We start from the raw sequence: 17,418 nt of genomic DNA, 5'->3' as shown, positions 1-17,418 counted from the left end.
AGGTGTCTTGAGTCTCTCTACCTCACATAGTGCAAGTCAGAACAGTCCTTTCTTTCACCTATATTTTTAGAGAGTAGAATCAGAGCTGCTCCCAGCACTTGGCTATCAGTCTCTCCATTGTTTTTTTGTGTATAACAGCTTTATTGAGATGCAATTCATTTATCATATAATTACAATTTGCTGGGATTTAGTATATCACAAAGTTTTGCAACTATCACCGCAACCAATTTTAGAACATTTTCAACACCACACAAAGAAACCTCATACCTCCTAATCATCACTTCCCAATCTCCATTCTCCTAAACCCCACACAACCACTAGTCTATTTTCTGTCTTTATAGATTAGTCTATTCTGGGCAGTTCAAATAAATGGAATTGTACAATGCGTAGAGTAGGAGGGGAATCTTTCCATGTCATTATTTGCTTAGGAAGTCAGAGAGTTAACTAGTCAGTCAACTCTTTCTTCATAAATTAAGGGTAGTGGGGGGTGGGGGGCTGATGGGGGGACACTGTTCTAAATGAAGTTCAGCTTGCAATCAGGAGAGGCCTGTTTCTTGCATGGAGAAGAGCTCAGGAAATAATCAACTAGATGGAGGCAGAGCAGCCATCTGAGTATAGAAGATATCTTATAGTTTACTCATTTCCAAAAAATACCGTATTTTTTCCCAGAAAGACCTTATCTCTGCAATTGCTCTGAGTACCGTGGGGCAGATCCCCCTAGCTTATGAATAAGGTCACATGAATAGGTCACTGGCTCATTACCTGCAAATTGATCCCCACCGGAACATATGGGAGTCTTCATGGTACATCTCCTATGTTCATGAATAATTCTGCTCCCTGGGTGTTGCCTCTATTTTGCACTATCTCTGCTGTCTGACAGGCTGTGCCTGGTCTGTAGTAAGAAGGGGGAAATGCACAGGCTCCACAAAACCCATCTTTCCTTCCGTGTGCCGTTCTCTTTTCCTACCACCCATCGCAGGTTGAGCTGAGGACAAGCTCCAATCCCACATTGTTCTCAGAATCACACCATGCCTGCACACAACTGAGGCTTTGTTCCTGGGCCAGATGGTTATATCAGGCTCCCAGGGCATAAAGAGAAGAACAATTCTTGTAAATAGCCTGGTTTGGGGGCTGCCCACAATTCCCCAGACCTTCTCAGAGATATCTGAACCCCAGCAGTGAGATCCCTGCTGTACCTTTAATTTCCTGAGTAAATACCTATGTCTCTTATATTCTGGGGTGCTCAACATGAGCTTGTCCCTGAGCATGCTGCTCTCAGTGTGGCCTTTCTCCTAAGGCCAGGTTCCAGAAGCACAGCTGAGGAATGGTTTCAACAAGAGACTAGGGCAGAGACGGCAATGTTACCACAACCTTGGGTCTAAATCTCCCATATGAAGTCCAGTTACTAGCTTTTCATAAGCACAGTGTTGGTGTTGCTGTTGTTGTTTTAATTTTTTTAACATGTAGTTATTTTTGAGAGAGACAGAGACAGAGCGTGAGCAGGGGTGGGGCAGAGAGAGAGGGAGACACGGAATCTGAAGCAGGCTCCAAGCTCTGAGCTGCCAGCACAGAGCCCGACGCGGGGCTCGAACTCATATGAAGTGAGTGAGATCATGACCTGAGCTGAAGTCAGATGCTTAACCGACTGAGCCACCCAGGTGCCCCCATAAGCACAGTGTTTTAAGTTCAGCTCCTCCCTCCACCTTAGGTCTTGACCTCATGTTCCTCAGGAGCCTGTGTGAGGTGTGGTGCCCAGACTGAGTCCTGCAGTGATTCCTCAGCGATGCTTCTTGCTCCTTCCTAACCTTCCCTGTGATCTAACCAATTTCTGGGTTCCTTTTTGCCTTGCTGTCTATCCCTTAGTCTGGAACAAGTTAAGCCCTCACTAATTCCTAAGCCTAGAAACCAAACTAGATATTTTGAACAGTCATGATCGATTTTGATCCTACCGAGGAAAGGAGTATGGAAGAGTATGGAACTGTCTGTTTTGACTCAGAGATTTCCAAGGATGACCACGCCCTCCTCTCGTAAGAACCTTTTTAACAGTCCCCACCAAGTCTGAGGAGAACAGTGGCCCTGTGCTTGGCCACCAGGGGCCGTGCCACAGATACCCCACGCTGACAGCTGTCACAGGGACAAAAACAGCAAAAGATGCTCTCCAATGTGCCATCTTTTCTTCCCGGGAATGCCTACAGAACCCAAACTTGGTAAAAATCGAAAATGCTTTTGGATTCTACAATGATAAGCATAAAAAGTGTAAACATAGCATCCCACTTACATTCTGAATTCCAGCAGAAGCCTTAAATCTCTTGAAATATCCATGACTAGGCACAACATTCAGGCATCTTCTAACTCTCCTTTGGCATGTTTGAAGAGATGCCTAGCCTTTCTTTGATCATCACCTTTCAGTCATAAATTGAGTCCCACAAAGCAAGAAAGTATATGAATGATGTCAAAATATGGGAGCTGTCACAGGGAGGCCTAGTAAAAAAAGACAACAGGAAATAGGAAACATTAGCGGGTGATGTAAGTGTTCTCGGCCAGGCACACTTTGCAGCATTCATCTACATGTTGGACTGCTATGAACTTTCCGTATCTCTGAAATGAAGTAACCCTAATGGAACAGCTTGCTGAAGGCAGCAGCTCTTACACTGTAGTTCTCAGGGGGTGCCTGGGTGGCTCAGTTGGTTAAGTCTCTAACTTTGGCTCGGGCCATGATCTCACTGTTCGTGGGTTCGAGCCCCATGTCAGGCTCTGTGCTGGCAGCTCAGAGCCTGGGACCTGCTTTGGATTCTGTGTCTCCCTCTCTTGCTCATGCTCTCTCTCTCTCTTTCTCTCAAAAATAAATAATAAACATTTAAAAATTTGAAAAAAAATTGTTGGTCTCAGAATCCCTTTACACTCTTAAAATTTATTGAGAATCCCAAAGAATTTTTGTATGGACGATATCTATTAATAGGTACCAATTTAGAAATTAATCCTGAACATTTTTAATTCTTTATTAGTTTGGCAACATAATAAATGACATACTATAGGTTAATGTAGGCAACACATTTTTATGAAAGGTAACTACTTTCAAAACCAAAATAATATACACGAGGGAAGTGGCCTCATTTTACATTTTTACAAATTTCTTTACACCTGAGAGAGATTAACTGAACTCTCATACTTGCTTCTCTATTAAATCTGCTATGACGTCTTACATCACGTTGCCTCTAGAAAACCCCATTGTACACTCAGGAGAAAATGGTAGTGAAAAAGGCGAATAATAGAAGAGAGTTCTTCTTGCTGGACTCCACTATGTACCTAAGTGCTCAGGGCGCTCAGTGTCCGGTCACACACCTTGCAAGCGATGAGTCTGACTCGCAGAGTACCAGCTAGATGGGTTTCAGCAGTCCCCGTTGCTGCTCAAACAGCTGCCATGGTTTACCTAGTTTACAAAAGATTTTATGTTCAAGATCATCACAGCAAAGCCACCGCACACCTTCACATCCAGAAAGACAAGCCCAATGGGTACTGCCATTGTCGGTGGTCCACGAATTTCCCATCCTGTGAGGTATTGCACACAAAACACAACGAAGAAACTGGGGACAATATGAGACCTCTAATCATGAAGAGATAAGACATTTAAATGGATAGTTTTGAGACCGCAAACCAATTTCTCATGATGTTACCTAATTGGTTTTGGGGGGTTTTTTTTTGTTGTTTTTTTTTTTTTTTTTTTTAGTTTTTATTATTTAAGTATAGCTGGCACACGTTATATTGGTTGCAGGTGCACAACATAGTGATTTAACAATAGTATACGTTATGCAGTGCTCACCATGGTAAGTATAGTTACCATCTCTGGCCATACAAAGTTATTATGTTATCGACTGTGTTCTTTATGCTACAGGGGCCACCACCAGTTCTGTGCAATGCACCTGCCCTGGTCTAATACCCTCCCAGGGTTATATTGCAAACTGCAGCTTTCCTATTCATGACATTTACCTTATTTGCTACATCATGGTACAAAGTTGTTTAAATTTTTTTAAAAAGGAGAAAAACCTCACGGCTTGTGAATTATTTTAGTTCTGTGAGGATCTGTTTCTTTATGTTTCAAATAATGACATTAGAAGATAGTTGTAGGTTGAAGTTAACATGTTAAATTGCTCTCAAAATTTTAAAAAAGAGAAAAAAGAACATTTTTGGCCTCACAGCTGCCCCACAAGATTCTTGATCATACTTTGAGAACCAGTTGCCGGCTTAAGGGATCAAATTTATCCTAAATTAGAGGTATAAAGCACATGTAGTGTCTGTATATGGCTTGCAGCTGGAAGGAACCATCTTCTGTATCGAGAATGGGGGTAACAAACAAATCCCTCCTCTGTACCCCCTGGGCTAGCCTGATTCTTCCCCAACAAGCCAACAACCCAGACCCTGATGGATGGACAGAGTGGAGGGCAATCTCGAGAGGGATTTGCAGGGTAGAAGAAGGGAATTTGGTGGCCTGTTTACTGGGACTTCCTCTTGTACCACCCAGAGGAAAGGCCTTCATCATGGAGGCCTGGGTGGCTCTGGCAGGGACTGGAGGACTCAGGGGCTTAGGAACATGGACAAGTCTAAAAGCCTGTCATATGACATGCACATGAAGAATAAATAAAATAAAAACATAAGTATTTAATAAATCAAAACACGAACAAACAAAACCTCAGGCCTTCACATGTATTCAGTAGATGCTCCTTCACCTGCTCCCCCAGCCCCCCGGCCAACATGCACACTATCTAGAAGTTTCCACATGTAGCCCCACTCACCGTCTCAGGGCAACCTATCTCCTACAGTTGGAAGACTCACACCTTCTGCGTTTAAAAGCCTCGAAGAACTGTTACTTCTCCGCGAAACAGCGTAAATGAAATTTCCACTTACAGCAAAGTTGCAGGTCAGACAGCGTTTAGAAAAAGATGCCAATTCCTTAAACTGGGTGTAAATTTTTTAGTCTTTGAAAATATTGGTGGTCCTTCAGATACATTTGTGTCCTTGGCAACAATTGTTCACAGGTTCCCACCAGCTTTTAAGAAGGAGAAAAACTACTTTCACTTCATAGCAGGTGGGAGAGAGACAGCAAGGTCACCAGATTTAATTAACAGCGCAAAGCCTGCAGTGGCTGTTTCGGCAACACCTGCCTGTGATGTCCTAGTCTAAACAACCCAGGCTTTGGTGAACATCTGTCTAGTGAAGATGTTCTTTTGTCTAGTGAAGCCTCCTCTGAGGTGGGAGAAGGATGAGCATCAGTGGTTAGGGGATTAAATTTCCTTCAAGGGAAGGCATGAAAGTATGGGAGCAGTAAGAAAATTTCTTCTGCTGAGGGTGGGACCCCAGGACAGAGACGAAGCAGAAAGTGGAAGAGTCCCTCAAAGGATGCAGCTGTACAGTCATACTTTCATACCAGTTGTTTCCTTGAACTCTGAGGATAGTTATGCTGACTAATCCCTTTAAAATCATTTCCTCCTACATGTCATCGCCCATGGACATCCTATCAGTAGGGGGTGTTTCACATGTACAATCCTGTGCAGTTGGGGGAGACAATAGTACAGTCAGTAGTGAAAAGCCAGGCCACAGAGGCAGGAGGACTGGTCCTTTACTGTAGGGTACTGTGTTTTCCTCTATGTCACTTTTCGTTATACTAAAGCATAAGCATACTGCTTGGTTCCAGAAAAGAAAAAAAAAAAATTCTTACCTTTCTCACCCACTAACTTGGAGCTGGAAGGGCAGAAAGTATCTTTTTAATATCTGTCATCACCTAGCATCATCTGGCATTCAATCAATGTTTAATTCTGGGGGGGGGGGGGACTGAAATAAGATATTTTCTTCAAGGAGAAATTATTAGATCTATATGGTCCCAAATAATGAAAGTAACAAGAACAATGAGAACCAACAGACTGTTTTTAATCATATTTGGATTATATAAATGGCAACATATATTCGCTTGTGTCCTTTTATTATATTCTGTTCCTGGGCAATTAATATTGGAGGAATCTTTCGGGCCAATTAAATATTTAGATGATTAAGTATGCTTCCACATTACTTCTTGTTACCAAAGATATGTTTATTCAAAACAGTGGGACTGAAATAAAACGTGAAAAGGAAAAAAAAAAAAAAAAAGGCCTGTGGCTCCTCCTCCAGACACCCCCCTCCCAACTGTGATGAATAGGAGGGACTGTTTCCCCCCCTGCCCCTGGGAGACACTATCCTTGCAGTGTTTTAGGCTGTTTTGAAATTCTTTTCTTTGGAACAATTTTTTCCCCCTTAATATCAAAGAGCTGCTGCTGCTCGCGAGGCTGGCTGGCGCACCAGGGGCCGAGGACACCAGAGGCACCGCTCGGCTGGTGAAAATGCAGATTGATGATGGCGCGTCCAGGGACGCGCCTTCCCTGTTCTGCAACCCGCACACACCTTGAATGACAGCGAATTATTCTCTACAGGTTTTTCCTGCGGGAAAGTACCCCGCGCGGCCGTTCGGCTTTCTCTAGAAAATCGTGAGACGGGCTCGGCCGCAGAAGAGGAGCCGGAGCGGCGATCCCGGGAGCGCTTCCAGAGAGCCCGGGGGCTCCGGCCTCTGCCGCGAGCGTCTCCTCGGACCGGCTGTGCGGGCCGCGGGCTGGGAGCGGACGGCGGCGGCGAAGGGACCGCGCGGTCAGACGTGAGCGGACTCAGCCGCCTGGCGCAGCGGAGGGCCCGGCTTTAGTGCTCCCCGCCGACCAACTTTCACCGGAGCCCGCGCCGCCGGGGCTCGGCGGCCCGGTCGGCGTCCAGGCGGGGCGGGGGCACCACGTGGAGCACACCGGCTGCCGCCAGATGTGCCAGCCACCCGCTCCGAGGCAGGCCCCTCGGAGAGGCTCCAGCCCGCCCCGAAGCCCCGCCGGTGCTCGCAGCGCTCGCAGCTGGCGGCCTTCGTAAAGAAAGCCCTCGCCTTCCGCCGCGCAAGGTCCCGGAGAGAGGCGGCGGCGCGAGCACTCCCGGCTCCCAGAGCGTGGCTCGAAGCGAAGCGCCTCGGCAGGAGGTTTGTCCCCGCCCGCACGCCGTGCCGCGCGGCCCCAGTGGTGGGGCACCGGGCGCGCGGCGGAGATGGGCGAGACCATGTCAAAGAGACTGAAGTTCCATCTGGGCGGGGAAGCGGAGATGGAGGAGCGGGCGTTCACCAACCCCTTCCCGGACTACGAGGCCGCGGCCTCGGCGGTGTTCGCCGCCGGAGCGGCCGAGGACACAGGCTGCGCTCGCCCCCAGCCCACCACCGACGAGCTCGGCCTCCCTTTTCACAACGATGGAAAGGTGAGTCGGCAGCTGGCCTCGCCCGGGCCTTGGGCCGCGCCAGGTAGGGGGGGAATCCCGCCGATGGTAGAGTCCATCCGCCCCTCCCCGCCCCCCTGTGACGTCACCGGTCCGCGCCCGCGCGAGAGTCTCAACTTGGGAGGGCGCAGAGATCGGAGGCGACTGTCTCGTGGGCGCTTTCTGTGTTACGAAGCTGCGCTGCTTCCGGGAGGGAGGGCAGTGTGTTTTGTTTTGTTAGCCACGTTCCCTTTGATAGGCACCACTTTTGATATTAAGACTCATGCTTCAAAACTGAAAAGTCTTGCCAGCCTAAGCCAGCTTGCCCACACAGAAAACCAAGAATACTTTTTCACAACTTTCTGTCCACTCAGCTTTTATCTCTTATTCTGGAACAACCAGTCCTTTTACTTGAGGACACAGTTGCACTTTTTTTTTCTTTAACAAAAGACATGTTCTTCATATTTTTCCTTATCCAAAGAAATACATTGTGTTTTTTCTTAGCCCACTTTTAATACACTGTTGTTTCCTTTTAACCTTGTTATTTCTATTAGTTTTAAGGACATGTATTGACTAGAATTCTTAATCCTTGGAAACCTTAATTTCTAGTAAAAACTAAGAAGTAAACAATTACGGATTGCCTGTTCCACAGGCATTCTGTGAATTGGCTATTCTATGAATTTCACGATTTCTAGAAGTATATTCATCCTTACAGTAAATTTTTCAGTGTGGCACACCTGTTTACCAATGAACTTAAATAGCTTTAGGTCCTTTAATAAGAAGCCAAAAGTAGCTGAACGTATGTTCAGTAATCAGTGCCTCAGAATTTTATCTTATTTAGAAATGATCTAGACATGATGTGGGAAACAAAGGCAAAGGAACTGTAGATAAAATTAAATTTCCAGATAACCAGCAGCCCATTGACAGATACTTGAGAAAGGCAGAGTCTGACATTCTTCCAGGAACTCCACCTGTCTTAATGCTAGGTAGAGGGAAAAACAACTTTAGCTTGACAATAGCTAGGCCTCCAGGATCCTGTGATTCTTCTTTAGCAGGTGAAAGTCCTTTTGGAAACTTGCTTTACCTCCCCCAACTCCCAAGCATATAATCAGTCACCCCTCACAAGCACAGTGCAGCTCTTTCTGCCCAAGGGTCCTGTCCCCGTGCTTCAGTAAAACCACCTTTTTGTACTGAAGGCATCTAAGAGTTCTTTCTTAGCTGTCAGCTCCGAATCCCAACACTCCAAACCACATCAGAGACTTTAATTTACCTGTTGTTAATAATTATGTGTAACTTATTCATGAGAATTTCATGAGACATTAAATAGGTAGCCTTCATATGAAGTTGTTTTTCTGGCTGACAAATTTTATAAGAGATAACATGACCTTATGACTAGTGCACCCAGATAGAATAAAAGCTTTATGTCTGCATTATATTTAATGCTGAGAATGTCGAGAACTGACCTCTGTGCTGTGGAGCCGTAATATGTAACACGAAGACAGAGTTGGAGAATAAAGAAGGAAAATAGTTTGTTACATTGCTGGGCAAATGAGGCTGCAACAGGCTAAGGCCTTTAAAAACTGCAAGCCCCCCACAGAAAAGGGCTGGGGTGGGGAGGTTTATAGGAAAATACAGGATCTAGCAGGTTTTGACTGGAATTGGGTGCTGCCAGCCTCCTACCACTTGCCTTTAGGGTGGTACCAGGTTCCGGAAACAAAAGTCCTTAAGAATGGAGGAAGGGAGCTTTGCAGAAGAGACGAAAAAGGTTACTTTAAAATCGAGCTTTACTGAAGCATGAGTGCAGCCATTTTGATTTTTGTTCAACTTTATGCTTTTAACTGGTTTCAGTAACCCTTAAGACATGCCTATTTTAATTAAACTAACAAAGTTTAACTGGCTTCTGTTTACCGAAGACTATCATAGATCATGTGAACTTGAAAACCATTTAGATTCATTTCTGTGTTTCTGAGAGTATACTTAATTTATATAAGCACTTATTTTTCGTTACGCTAATTAAATATAGCTCTTTTCAAATTAGTTTTGGCTGTACCATTTGTAGCTTAAAAAAAAAACACCCCATTGTTAACATACATGTATAGACATACATAAAAATACAGAAAGGCAAAACAGATCTTATGGTTCGGGGTTCCTAAAGATCTTGTAGAACATTTACATCTCAAAGGCACAGAGAAAGGATATAAATGTCTGCAAAGGGCATATGCTTCCTAAGTCCAGATCTTTTACTGTATCTGCAAGACTTTTGAGATGAATAAGGTGAGTTCTGGGATTGGTAAAAAGGATAGATGGACTTTGAATGGGTTCGAGAGCTACGTTGCTTTTCTGTAAAGCCTTATTTTGTAAGAGAAGTACAGTCGTTTTTAATTCCCCAAAGAATTGGATTGCAACCTGAATGATATCAAGAGGCTGACCTAGCCATCCAGCTATATTATCTTCAGTTTGCTTCTTCTGGTTCACTAGGTAGAGGGTAGAATCTGCATTTTTAACAAGCTTCTAGGGAATGAAGATGTTCGGGTTCACAGATCCCACTTTGAGGAGAAAAGCTCTGGAGTATACTCCCTCCCTAACCCCTACTTTAGTCCATTTAGAATCAAGAAAAAAGCATTGTATTTCTCTGGACAATTGAGAAGTGCTGATTTCCTTATTTTTTCCCTAATACACTATGAGGTTAAACAAATTTCGGAAGTAAAAAAGCATACACTTTAAAACAGAAACAGAAAATTGTATAAATAATTATAAAATAAAGCATTTCCAACAGCTCAAGATTATGCCAAATTATAGATACCATGTAAGAGTGTTCTTTGTCTTCCTTTTTTCTCTGCTGAGAAAGCTTTCAAATTCTTAGGATCTGTCAAATCCTTCAGAATTGGCTCCAGTCTACCTCTTCAGCCTCATTCCCACCCAGGGTTATTCAGGCTCCCTCCTCTCTAGTCATATTTTACCCCTCGCCAGTCTCTTAACGTAGTTTCTTGTAAGTCCCTGTGCATGCAACTCTCTCCTTAATCTGTCAAATCTGTGCTGTTAAATTAATTAAACAAGGAGGCCATTACACACTGGGGTGGCTCTCATGCCCTGGTGGTCTACATAAGCAAACCAAGATCTAAGTCAATAAATACCCCACGGTTACAAAATCAAAACGCTAAGGATAACCAATCACAGACAGCAAACGGCTTAAGCTACAGCCAGTCGAATGATTTCCGTCCTTTGCTTCTTCTGTCTCTCCCCTGGCTCCTGTCAGCAGAGAGCTCCTAACCACTTCCGGTTTGGTGCTGTCCAATTCAAACTGATTTGTCCTTAAATAAATTTTTAGGGGCGCCTGGGTGGCGCAGTCGGTTAAGCGTCCGACTTCAGCCAGGTCACGATCTCGCGGTCCGTGAGTTCGAGCCCCGCGTCAGGCTCTGGGCTGATGGCTCGGAGCCTGGAGCCTGTTTCCGATTCTGTGTCTCCCTCTCTCTCTGCCCCTCCCCCGTTCATGCTCTGTCTCTCTCTGTCCCAAAAATAAATTAAAAACTTTGAAAAAAAAAATAATAAATAAATAAATTTTTAATATGCCTCAGTTTATCTTTTTATGAGTTCTGGTGTCAGAAGAGGGACCTAAAGGTCCCTCCCCCCACCCATGGGTCCCAGGTGCAGTGAACTACCAACCAGGCAAAAGTACCTGTTGAGCCCCTGTGGCTGCTTTCTCATTGCCTCTGGAGGTCGCCGCTGAGTCCCTCCTTGGATCCTAGCTCTGCAGCTTTTGCATTATGAAGCTTCTGACTTTACTTAAACATTTCTTTTTCCAGACTCAATCCAATTCAACAACCAGACTGGGTCTGGGGTTGGGTGGGGTCTGACTTAAAACTGAACTGGGTCCCATGTGAGAGTTCAGGTGAGTAAAATTTTGTTTTAAGGCTCAGGCTTAAAACCTTAACCTTATCAAAAACAATCTTGAATTACAGTGGCCACAATCGAGAACTTTTAACCATCCTAGATAAGCTTATCCATTTATAAGTTGCCATAGAGAAAAAGGGTGTCAGCCAAGCACATGCCTTAGAGGGTAAGGGAAAATTATTTCTCCTCCAAAGTTTGAGGACTAGGATGAGACCCACTAGGATATCCTCTCCAGAGCCTACAGATCCTGAGAAAACCGTCAGAAGCTGGCAAAACGTGAGATTCTTACTAGTCAGCTTTCCCAGATCTCTACCTGTGGTTCCGGGTCCGGAGAGGAAGGTCAATTTTATGTTGTCCCTTCCTTTCCCAATTCAAGTTGGCAGGAAAAAACATTTGTCAAAATTATATCCCTGAATGTGAGTCATGAATTGGCTTTCAGGTACCCACTGGTTATTGATCCTTTCTCTCCAAGGGACAGCTATTGCCTTCTTATTTTTCTCTTTTTGTGTCCTGAGAACTTGGCTTGGGTATCTGCCTGCCTGGGGCACACATGTCCTTGTGTGTGTAGGCGGCTCAGCTGTCAGGTGGGGTGCTCCAAAAATACGGCTGCACAGAAATGTGTGCTGAACTCCATTTGTGGCTGGGGTCCCACCACGTGTTGCTGGCTTTCAGAGAAGTTGTCTGAGTTCTTCCTTGGGTTATCTTTGGGAGTGGCTCCAGATCTTGGGAGGTTAGTGTCCTTTGCACCCAATTTGGGATGCTTCTTGCATCCAAGGGGTTTCTCAATACAATCAGAAATATTTACTTTCAGAATCCGACTGAAACCTGACAAGATATCTGAAAGGATTTTTTTTTTTTTAAGTAGCTCCATGGTCAGCAGTTGGCCAAATGGAAGCTGATATTCAGAACCTGAAACTTTTTTTTTTTTTTTGAGACCTCCCCTAAGCTAAAATGAAACTATGTACCCAGAGGGAAAGAAAAATATTTTGGAGCCACTGTGGAAGAATTTACTAAACATTCCAAAGACACAGCTCTAAATCTAGAACATAAGACTCTTCTGATTTCCATCTTAGTTGATAATCTTCTCCCTGATATAAAGAAGCAAACTGAAGATAATATAGTTGGATGGCTAGGTCAGTCTCTTGATATCTATCATTCAGGTTGCCATCCAATGATCCAGAAACTGCATGTAACAGGTCCCCAGGCTAGAGCATTAGTATGCCTTTTGCTTGGGAGGAGCACTGCTCTACAGTTTGGTTGAATTTTTTAAAATATGAACTTGGGGCACCTGGGTGGCTCAGTCAGTTAGGCATCCGACTTCTGCTCAGGTCATGATCTCATGGTTACTCTTCTCAGCACAGAGCCCACTTTGGATCCTCTGTCCCACCCTCTCTCTCTACCCGTCCCCCGCTTGTGCTCTCTCTCTCTCAAAAATAAACAAACATTAAAAAAAAATTTAATAAAAAAAGTCGGATGCTTAGCCAACTGCCAGGCACCCCACTCCTGCTGTATTTAAAGCCTTATTCATATTCAGCAGTTTGGTTCATGCATAACTTGAAAGCTTACCTTATGTTTTTAGGATTCCTTTATATGTGCATGGTGTTTGTTTGTTTGTTTGTTTGTTTGTTTGTTTGTTTTAGAGAGAGCATGCAGAGCAGGGGAGAGGCAGAGAGAGAAGAGAATCTCAAGCAGATTCCAAGAGTTCAATCCGGAGCTCAATCCCAGGACCCTGGGATCATGATCTGATGTGAAATCAAGACATTTTACCAACTGAGCCACCCAAGTGCCCCATTTAAACACTTATTTACATTTCACTTTTCTATTTAAAGATCATGATTTCTTTACAGATTTCTGTCTTTCCTCAAACACAACTTTCATCAGAAAGTACAGAAAAGGGCCACGTGGGTGGCTCAGGCAGTTGAGTGTCTGACTTCAGCTCAGGTCATGATCTCGGGGCTCCTGGGTTCAAGCCCCACATTGGGCTCTGTGCTGACAGTGTGGAGACTGCTTGGGATTCTCTCTCTCTCCCTTTCTCTCCGCCCCTCCCTCACTTGCCTTCTCTTGCTCTCAAAATAAATAAACTTTTTTAAAAAATATAGAAAAAACAAATATTTTAGAAAGAAAATTATTGCATATTCCTTACTTTTCATACAGGACCACTTGTTTTTTTCGGAAAATACCGTGTCTTTCACCTAAACATCTTTTTTGTTTCCTCTTTGTACTGCAGCATAGAGTGCCTTCCCCTGTACTTTTCACATGGCAAACTCATCCTTCTAGAAGACTCATGGTAGATGCTACCTTCTCTGTGAAGCTTTATTTCATTTGTCATAGGAATCTTTGTTACTTGGCCACACCCAAGCCATTCAAAGGGTTAACTAAGTAAGTTGTGTTATTTCTCTATCGCTGCCATAAATTATTGCAAGTTTAGCAGCTTAAAACACCACCTGTTTATTTGCTCACAGTTGTGAGGCAGAACTGGGAACAGTGTGGCTCAGCTGGTTACCTGCTTCGAGTTTCACGAGGCCAAAATCAAGGTGTCAGCACGGCCGCCTCCCTTTCCGGCAGCTCTGGGGATGAAATGCTTCTGGTCTCGTTCAGGCTGTGAGCCCAAATGAAGAACTTGTGGGGGTAGCACTCTGGTCCCTATTTCCCTGCTCTTGCCTTCCAGGGGCTGCTCTTTGCTCCTTGATGCTGCCTGATTCTTTCTCATGCTCTCCTTGTGGCCCCTTGTCACCTCTCACATGTCAGGTCTCCCCTGTCTTCTTCACCTTCTCCCACATCCTTCTGACTCTACACAGAGAAAGTTCTTGCTTTTAAACGTTTATTTATTTTTGAGACAGAGACAGAGCATGAACGGGGGAGGGTCAGAGAGAGAGGGAGACACAGAATCTGAAACAGGCTCCAGGCTCTGAGCAGTCAGCACAGAGCCCGACGCGGGGCTCGAACCCACGGACCGCGAGATCACGACCTGAGCCGAAGTCGGCCGCTTAACCGACTGAGCCACCCAAGCGCCCCAAAAGTTCTTGCTTTTAGAGGTTTGTGTGATTAGACTGGCTCTACCTGGATACTCTCCCTAAAGTCTTTGACTTGTTTCAGGTTCCAGGGATTGGGGCATAGATGTCTTTGGGGCTGTTTTGCCTACCATAAAAGTCCTTAGCATATTGGTTAAAAGTTTGGAATCTAGAGCTGGCTACCTGGGTTCAGATTCCAATTCTACCACTTACTGTTTGTATCACTTTTGGCAAATTACTTTGCCTCTCTCCCTGTGCCTCATATTTGTCATCTGCAAAGTAGGGGTAATAATTATATCTTACCTGTAGGGTTATGTCGATGACAGTGACAATGACTGATGAAAGGGTACTAACGGACTTAGAGGACGTACATTCTTTTAATGGAGCTTAGGAAACTTCCTGCACACAGCTATGCAAAGGAGGCCCAGCAGTGGTTTTTGTTTTGTTTTCCATTGGAGGAACAAGCTTTCATGGGCTTCTACCCTACAAAGTGCCCCACTGATGATACCCCCTAACCAAAGAAAGGTCTCCTCCAGTCTCACAGGAGTTGTTAATGCCTTTCCATCTCCTCTTCACCCTTCTGAACACTCTGGCTATACACTTGCCCACCTTCAGAAACAAGGATTTAAGAACAGCCATAGTGAATTCCTGAAGGGTGTGTTGAAGATGGTTTTCTAAGATGTATCATTTTCCTAGAAGCTCCAGGCTGTAACCATGTATGAAATCTCTCTTCCTCTCTCTCTCTCTCTCTGTCTCTCCACACACACACATACACACACACGCACACACACACACACACACACACACACACACATTTATTATGTAGCATCATAATTATCTTTATGTCTGTCTCATTAGACCAAGAGCTCTGGAGAGTAGGAACCCAGTCTTATTCACCTTTTGGCCCAGTAACAGTGCCTGGCACACGGAAAACAATGATTATTTATTTTTCAGAAGAATAACTGAATAATACTAAGCTCAATATTTGCTAATAATCCATATCGTGTTTCTGCTTCTTTTTCTCAACTTTACTTTTTATTTAAATTTTAGTTAACATGCATTGCAATATTGGTTTTAGGAGTAGAATTCTCATCACGCACGCAGTGCTCATCACAAGTGCCCTCCTGAGTACCCATCCCCCATCAACCCCCCCATCTTCTACCCACCTCCCTCCGTCAACCCATAGTTTGTTGTCTATAGTTAAGAGTCTTTTGTGGTTTATTTCCCTCTCTTCTCTTTTGTTCCCCCTTCCCATATGTGCATCTGGTTCGTTTCTGAAATACCACATGTGAGTAAAATCATGGTATTGATCTTTCTCTTATTGACTTACTTCACTTAGCATAATACATTCCAGCTCCATCCACATCATTACAAGTGGCAAGACTTCATTCTTTTTGATGGCTGAGTAATGTTCCATTGTGTATACCACATCTTCCTTATCCGTTCATCAGTCGATGGACATTAGGGCTCTCTCCATAGTTTGGCTATTGTTGATAATGCTGCTATGAACATTAGGGTGCATCTACCTCTTTGAATCTGTATTTTTGTGTCCTTTGGTAAATACCTAATAGTGCAATTGCTGGATTGTAGGGGGATTTCTATTTTCTTATGGAACCTCTATAATGTTTCCTAGAGTGGCTACACCAGTTTGCATTGCCACCAACAGTGCAAAAAGGTTCCTCTTTCTCTGCATCCTTACCAACATCTGTTGTTTCTTGAGTTATTATTTTAGCCATTCTGACAGGTGTGAGGTGGTATCTGATCATGGTTTTGATTTGTATTTCCTGGATGATGAGTGATGTTGAGTATCTTTTCATGTGTTTGTTGGCCATCTGGATGTCTTCTTTGGAAAAGTGTCTATTCAGATCTTTTGCCCATTTCTTCACCGGGTTATTTGGTTTTTGTGTGTTGAGTTCGATAAGTTCTTTATAGATTTTGGATACTATCCTTTATCAGAATTGTCATTTGCAAATATCTTCTCCAATTCCATCAGTTGCCTTTTAGTTTTATTGATTGTTTCCTTTGCTGTGCAGAAGGTTTTTATCTTGATGAGGCCCCAATAGTTCATGTTTGCTTTGATTTCCCTTGCCTTTGGGGATGTGTCTAGTAAGAAGTTGCTCTGGCCAGAGTCAAAGAGGTTGCTGCCTGTGTTCTCCTCTAGGACTTTGATGGTTTCCTGTCTCACATTTAGGTCTTTCATCCATTTTGAATTTATTTTTGGGTATGGTGTAAGAAAGTGGTCCAGTTTCGTTCTTCTGCATATTACCATCTAGTTTTCACAGCACCATTGTTGAAGTCTGCCTTTTTTCCATTGGATGCTCTTTCCTGCATCCAACTTGTTGAAGATTAGTTGGCCATACATTTGTGGGTCCATTCATCGAACTCTGTTGTGTTCCATTGATCTATGTGTCTGTTTTTGTGTCAGTATCATATATCTTGATGATTACAGCTTTGTAATATACCTTGAAGTCTTGCATTGTGAAGCTTTGAGTTTTGGTTTTCTTTTTCAAAATTACTTTGTCAATTTGGGGTCTTTTCTGGTTCCATACAAATTTTAGGATTGTTTTTGTAGCACCGTGAAGGATGCTGGTGTTATTTTGATGGTGATTGCATTGAGTGTGTCGATTGCTTTGGGTAGTATAGACATTTTAACAATGTTTGTTCTTCTAAAACATGAGCATGGAATGTTTTTCCATTTCTTTGTGTCCTCTTCAGTTTGCTTCATAAGCTTTCTGTAGTTTTCAGTGTGTAGATTGTTTACCTCTTTGGTTACTTTTATTCCTAGGTATCTTATGTTTTTGGTGCAATTGTGAATGGGATTGATTCCTCGATTACTCTTTTCTGCTGCTTCATTATTGGTGTGTAGAAATGCAACCAATTTTTGTACGTTGATTTTATATCCTGCGACTTTGCTGAAGTCCTTGGTGGAGTTTTGGGGGTTTTCCATGTCGTCTGTGAATGGTGAAAGTTTGACTTTTCCTTGCTGATTTGTATGCCTTTTATTTCTTTTTTATTGTCTCATTGCTGAGGCTAGGATTTCCAGTAGTGTGTTGAATCACAGTGCTGAGAGTGGACATCTCTATTGTGTTCCTCACCTTAGGGGAAAGCTCTCACTTATTCCCCATTGAAGATGACATTAGCTGTGGGCCTTTCATATATGGCTTTTATGATGTTGAGGTACGTTACTTCTGTCCCTGCTTTCTTGAGGGTTTTT

The 17,418-nt window shown here is 43.8% G+C and overlaps 1 protein-coding gene and 1 long non-coding RNA gene across 4 annotated transcripts in view; one reads left to right on the top strand and one right to left on the bottom strand.

Moving 5' to 3' along the window:
• The window catches only part of LOC131509622 (uncharacterized), a 30,100-nt gene extending 23,552 nt beyond the window's left edge, over window positions 1–6,548 (bottom strand). For 2 of the 3 annotated variants that reach the window (XR_009260613.1, XR_009260614.1), the window contains exons 1-3: window positions 6,430–6,548; window positions 3,343–3,430; window positions 2,279–2,481 (exon numbers count right to left, since the gene is read on the bottom strand). This is a non-coding gene — a long non-coding RNA (uncharacterized LOC131509622). Of the gene's footprint in view, window positions 1–120; window positions 2,482–3,342; window positions 3,431–6,429 lie in introns of those variants that run through there. The other variant, XR_009260612.1, reaches the window with a different exon arrangement.
• Window positions 6,549–7,100: 552 nt separating this feature from the next.
• Window positions 7,101–17,418, top strand: part of LANCL2 (LanC like glutathione S-transferase 2) — a 66,900-nt gene continuing 56,582 nt past the window's right edge. The window contains exon 1 of the mRNA XM_058725514.1: window positions 7,101–7,305. Coding sequence (XP_058581497.1) covers window positions 7,102–7,305 — 204 coding nt within the window. The 5' untranslated portion in view covers window position 7,101. The remainder of the gene's footprint in view (window positions 7,306–17,418) is intronic.

The sequence above is a fragment of the Neofelis nebulosa genome, chromosome 4 (genome assembly GCF_028018385.1).
Source record: "Neofelis nebulosa isolate mNeoNeb1 chromosome 4, mNeoNeb1.pri, whole genome shotgun sequence".
Lineage (NCBI taxonomy): Eukaryota > Metazoa > Chordata > Mammalia > Carnivora > Felidae > Neofelis > Neofelis nebulosa.
The sequence above is the reverse complement of the archived record's forward strand: the minus strand, read 5'-3'. Positions and strand labels throughout refer to the sequence as shown.